Below are 5729 nucleotides of genomic sequence, written 5' to 3'. Positions count from 1 at the left end.
GGGCGCCGCTGCTCTGGGCGCCGCCGGTGCGCGTCACCCGCCACGGCGTCCACTGGAACGGCAGCAACCCCAGGTACCGCCGGCCGCCCCCGCCGGCTCCGCCGCCTTTGTGCGCCCCGGGCCCCGCCGAGCCCCGGGCCCCGCCGAGCCCCCGGGCCCCGCGCCGCCGCCACGGGACGGGACGGGATGGGATGGGACGGGAGGGGCGGCGGGCGGTGGGCTCCGGGCTCCGGGGGGGCGGGGCTGCCCGGCCACCGGGCCACCGAGCGCCCCTGGGAGAGTTACCGAGACGGGGAGCACCTCCCGGTGGGAGCGAGGCGGGGAGCATCTCCCGGTGGTGCTGAGCCCCCCGGGCATCCCCGGCAGCACCGAGCCCCGGGGTGGTGCTGAGCAGGTGAGTGGCCCCGGTGGTACCGAGCCCCGGTGGTACCGAGCCCCTGGGCATCCCCGCCGGCACCGAGCCCGCGGTGGTACCTCCCGGTGGTACCGAGCCCCGGTGGTACCGGGCCGCTGGGCAGCCCTGGGCGTTGCCGAGCTGGTGAGAACCCCTGGGGGTGCTGAGCCCTGAGAGGCACCGAGCCACTGGGCATCCCCGGTGGTACCAAACCCCGGGTGGTACAGAGCCACAGGGCACCCCAGTGTGCCACCGAGGCAGTGAGCACCCTGGGTGGTGCTGAGCCCCAGGCACTGCTGGTGGCACTGAGCCCTGGGTGGCACGGAGCAGGTGAGTCTCCCCTGGTGACACTGAGTTCTGAGTGTTCCACGCCGGTGGGCAGCCCTGGTGGCACCAACTTCCCGCTGGCACCAAGTTGGTGGGCACTCCTGGGGGCACCAAGCCCCCAGTGTGCATCCCAGTGACACCAAGTCCCCAGTGGCACTAAGCTGGTGGGCACTCCTGGTGCTGCCAAGTCCCTGGTGGTACCCAGCTGTGCGGAGCCTGAGTGCACTTGGTGGCACTGAGCTTTGGGCATCCTCTGGTGGCATCAAGGTGGTGGGTGGCAGTGTCAGGGGTTCCCGTGGATTCCCGTGGTGGGTGTCCCCACTGCTGGGAGCCACCCCAGCCCCTACCCTGCCAGGGGTGCTGCCCGTGGGCTCTGCCATCACCGGTGGGCCGGGGTCCGGCCCTGTCCCTGCTCCCGGCCTCCTCCATTTTAGGTATTTCCCAGCTTCAGGGAGCAGGGGGAAGGGTCAGGATGCTGGGCTGGGATCCTGCAGGCTGTGCTCCCCCTCGCAGGTCCTGTGCCCTGGGCCTGCAGGACTGGGGCAGGTGGGCATGTGACGGGCAGGGCTGGGGGCACAGTTGCTGCCTTGCTCCCCCCCCGCGGATGGGAGAGGTGGGACCCCACCGCCTGTGGGAAGTGGGGCTCCGTGTGCCCCTCAGCAGGGTCAGGCAGCCCTCAGCCCTGCCTGGGCCTGTCCCGGCCAGGGTTGCCCGTGGGATGCTCTGAGTCAGCGCGAGCCTGTGCCCCGTCCTGTCCTCGAGTAGCCCCCGGCCTCGGTGGGGGGCTCAGAGGCCCAGATTCCCCCCTTCACCAGTGCTGCCATCCCAGTGATGAACGTTCTGGTCTCTGCCAGGACTCTGCGCCGTCCCCGAGCACCGGCTGCACCGGGGTGGATGAAGGGGGGTTGGGGTCTCCCCGACAGCCCCCCCTGCTCCATTACCTTCCCAGGACCAAGCGTGTGCAGTGCACGTGTGTGCACATGTGTGTGCACACGTGTGTGCCCGCAGAGCTGGCTGCTCCACCCCGGCCTGGCCGCACACGCTGTGAGCTCACTGCATCCTGCCCGTGCCTGAGCTGGGCCCCCCCCCCCCCCCCTCCTGCCCCCCCCCCCCCCCCCCCCCGTGCCCCCTGCCCCGGCCACCGCCCCCTGCCAGCGCCGAGCCGGTGCGGGAGCGTCCCGCCGCACGGCCCCCCACCGGGGTGTCATGTCCGATCAGCGGCGAGGCGGGTGCCTGGGGCGAGGGGCTTTGTGCCCGGGCAGCGTGGCTCTCCCCCCGCCTCCGGCCGCGGTGGCCGAGCCCATTCAGCTCCAGCGGCCTGCGGCTAATCCGAGCTGATGCCTGGCTGCGTGGCGCGGGCGGTGTCCGGTCTCTGTTTTGGGGGAAAGCTCAGCTCCCCGCTCCGCCGGGGCCGGGGGGGCAGCGGGACACCCCTCCCGGCGAACCCCCCGGCTCGTCCCGCCCGGCAGGTTCCTGCGGGACGACTACTCCATCCAGGTGGCCATCAATGACTACCTGGATATCTACTGCCCGCACTACGAGGGGGCCGTGCCCGCCGGCCGGGCAGAGACCTTCACGCTCTTCATGGTGGACCGGGAGGGTTATCGCGGCTGCTACGAGACCCCCGGTGCCTTCAAGCGCTGGGAGTGTAACCGGCCCCGGGCGCCCTTCGGGCCCGTCCGCTTCTCCGAGAAGATCCAGCGCTTCACCCCCTTCTCGCTCGGCTTCGAGTTCCAGCCGGGGGAGACCTACTACTACATCTGTGAGTCCCCCCCGGGTGCCGTGGGGGGCTGCACCGGGGTCACGGCACGTTGGGGCACTGGGTGCAGCTCCCCCCGGGGCCAGAGCATGTCAGGGGTCTTGGGTGCAGCCCCCCAGGGTCCCCATGGAAGTGGGTTTGGGGCACAAAGGAGGGTCAGGGTGCACGCAGGATCTGGATCCCCCACTGAGGTTGGGGGGAGCAGGGGGAGGCTGGATGACTCTGGGGTTGAGGTGCAGGGAGGTCTGGATGCCCCAAAGATGGGGGCATAAGGGGTCGGGGTGCAGGGGGATACGGGGTGCCCTGGGATGTGGGGTTTGGGGGATGTGGCACTCAGGGAGGTTCTGGATCCCCTGGGGTGAGAGGTTCATGAGAGGTGGGGTGCGGGGGGTGTCTGGATGCCCTGGGTGAGGGCATGAGGGGGTCAGGGTGCAGGGGGTGTCTGGATGCTCCCGGGGTGCAGGGGTTGTCTTGGTAGGGGGATTAGGGCGTTGGGTTGCAGGAAGGTTCTGGATGCCCTGGGTGGGGGCACGAGAGGGTCAGGGCACCCTAGGTTTGGGGTGTGGGGTGGGGTCTGGATGCCCTGGGGTGGAGGGTGCATGGGAAAGCAGGGTACAGGAGGTGTCTGGATTCCCCGGGTTCGGGGTGCACGAGGGGATTGGGGTGCACGAGGGGGGTTTGAATGCCCTGAATTCAGGGTGCAGGGGGTGTCTGGATGTCCCCGGGGTGGAGGCACAAGGGGGTCAGGGTGTAAATAGCAGGGGGTTGGGATGCCCCTGGCTTCAGGGCACCTGAGGTGGGGAGGTCTGGATGCCCCAGGTTTGGGGTGTGGGATGCCCCGAGGTGAGGGGTGTATAGGAAGGTGGGGTACTGGAGGTGTCTGGATACACCGGGGTGGGGGCACGATGGGGTCAGGGTGCACCTAGTGGGGTCGGGGCGCCCCCGGGTTCAGGGTTTCGGGATGCCCCGGGTTGGGGACACAAGGAAGTCGGGGTGCCCCTGAGGTTCGGGGTGCCCGGGGGAAAGCGGGGGGGTGTGTATCTGGATGCCCCGGGGTTCGGGGTGTGTGAGGAGGGGGTCTTTATGCTGCGGGTTCGGGGTACCCGGGGTGGGGTGGTTCTGGATACCCGGGGGTTCGGGATGCAGGGTGGGGTCCGGATGCTGCGGGGTGGGGGCACCCGGGGGGCGCCGTTCCCTCAATGCGCCGGGAGGGGGCGCCCCAGGCCCGCGCTGAGCCGCCGTCGGGGGGTCCCGTCGGGCCGGGGGGGCCGTGCCGGGGGGTCCCCGCTGATCCCCCCGCCCTGCCCAGCCGTCCCCAGCCCCGAGAGCGCCGGGCGCTGCCTGAAGCTGCGCGTCACCGTCTGCTGCCGAGGCACCAGTGAGTGGGACTGGGGGGGACTGCGCCCCAAAACCCGAGGGCTCCCCCGCCCCCGGGGCAGCCCGGTCCCCGCGGAGGGGGGGTACCGGCGCCTCGGGGGCGATGCCGCGGAGCCCAGGGGAGCCGCTCCCTGACACTGGTGGGGTTTGTTTCAGCGCCGGAGCCGGTGACAGAGGTGCCCAATTCGCAGCCCCACGGGCGTGGGGGGCCCGAGGGTGAGTACGGGGATGTCAGGGGGCACGAGGGTGAGTATAGGGGGGCCAAGGGGTGGTGGGGGCCCAGGGACCGGCTCACCCTGACCACCGCTCCTGCCCTGGCAGACGCTGTGCCTGCGCGGGGCACCGCGGTCCTCCCGCAGCCCTGCACCCCGTGCCTGGCACTCGTGCTCCTGGCCCTGCTCCGGATCTGACCCCGGCACTGCCCGTGGTGGGGGGATGGGCTCCTCTGCCCCGGCGCCGCTTCCAGACTCTTCCTCACCACCAACCCCCTCGAGCCCGTGGGGCAGCCCCGGGCCACGACCCACCTGCCGGACCTCCACAAAGCTGAGCCGGGGCCGGGAGCTCCGGGCTGGAAGGTGAGGGGGGAGCAGGGAGGCTCTGGGGTGGTGGGTGGGTGCCCACTTGCTGCACCGCAGCATCCCTTGATGGGGATCTCTGCCTCCCAGGGCTGTTGCTCGCCGCCAGCCTCGCCGCATGCCGGGATTGCCACGGGTCAGCGCCGCCGGACACCGGGATCGCCGCACACCGGCATCTCCCCCATGGCATCACCCCGGCGCTGGGCTGCCCTCAGCGAACGCCTGCTCTGCCCCGGGGCCATCGCCTCATCTCGTGCCTTCCCCCGTGGACCCCCCGCCCCAGGGGGCCCAGGGACCCCCCAGGCCCTGGAGCGGGGCAGCAGCTCCGATGGCAGCGTCGGCCACTGCCGTGTCCTCCTCCTTCTCTGGTGAGGACACACCGATCTGTCTTCTGGGAAGACGCCTTCCTCCGTGCCCTCAGTTTGGTTTTAACCCCTGGTAGTGACTGAGCAATACAGTGTTTGCAAGATCGCTGTGCCCCGGGTGTGCGGCCCCCCCGCCGTCCCCCCTGCCCGTGCCCCTGCCCCTGCAGAGGTGCCAGGGCGGCCGCTCCAGAGGGTCCCTGCCCCTCTCTCCCTCCACAGCCTTTAAGGCCAAGGGTTTAATTGCAGTGGTTTGATATTGAGTCGTCAGCTCACGCCACTGGAGACCTTTAATTACAGGCAAGCTGCCGGTAATTAGCACCTGGAGGTGGGATGAGCACCAGGACAGAGGGTCGGGGGCAGCAAGGTTGGGGGTCACTCACCCAAAACCCCCAGCTGGGCGCCCTGGCCCCACTTGCTGCCCTTGGATGGGGTTGGGGTGTCCACAGGGCAGCCATTCTCTGTCCATCTCTCTGTCTACTACACACCCCGTGAGATTCACTCCCAAAATGGGGGGCTCTGGGGGGTTTTCCCCTTCCCCAGTGGGCACCCAGGCTGCTGCAGGGGCCGATCCCATGGCACAACCAGGTCGCTGCCAGAGTCATGGCTCCGGTGCAGCCACACGCCCCAGGCTCGCCCACCAACACGAGAGTCCTTTGAGGCTCCTGCTCCCCCATCCCATGAGTGCAGCCCCTCATTGCCCTCCCAGGGTCCCAGATGTGGCCCAGCTGCTCCCGGGGCCGCCTGCAGCAGGGCCCCCCAGCCCCTCGCCACGCAGGCGTTGCCGGCCGCCTGCCGCAGTGGTGCCGGGCACGTCAGACAGGTTTTATGGCTTCTGGGAGAAAGAAGCTGCTTGGCAAGAGAGGCTGAGTGAAAGCATCGACCGCGCCGCTCCCCCCCCCCCCCCCCCCCCCCCCCCCCCCCCCCCCCCCCCC

The 5729-nt window shown here is 70.5% G+C and overlaps 1 protein-coding gene across 1 annotated transcript in view; it reads left to right on the top strand.

Moving 5' to 3' along the window:
- Positions 1-4418, top strand: part of EFNA4 (ephrin A4) — a 9765-nt gene extending 5347 nt beyond the window's left edge. The window contains exons 2-6 of the mRNA XM_027699135.1: positions 6-73; positions 2191-2483; positions 3790-3858; positions 4014-4073; positions 4179-4418. Coding sequence (XP_027554936.1) covers positions 6-73; positions 2191-2483; positions 3790-3858; positions 4014-4073; positions 4179-4267 — 579 coding nt within the window. The 3' untranslated portion in view covers positions 4268-4418. The remainder of the gene's footprint in view (positions 1-5; positions 74-2190; positions 2484-3789; positions 3859-4013; positions 4074-4178) is intronic.
- The last annotated feature ends 1311 nt before the right edge of the window (positions 4419-5729 follow it).

Source organism: Neopelma chrysocephalum, unplaced genomic scaffold, assembly GCF_003984885.1.
Source record: "Neopelma chrysocephalum unplaced genomic scaffold, ASM398488v2 Primary Assembly neopelma1_137, whole genome shotgun sequence".
NCBI lineage: Eukaryota > Metazoa > Chordata > Aves > Passeriformes > Pipridae > Neopelma > Neopelma chrysocephalum.
The sequence above is the reverse complement of the archived record's forward strand: the minus strand, read 5'-3'. Positions and strand labels throughout refer to the sequence as shown.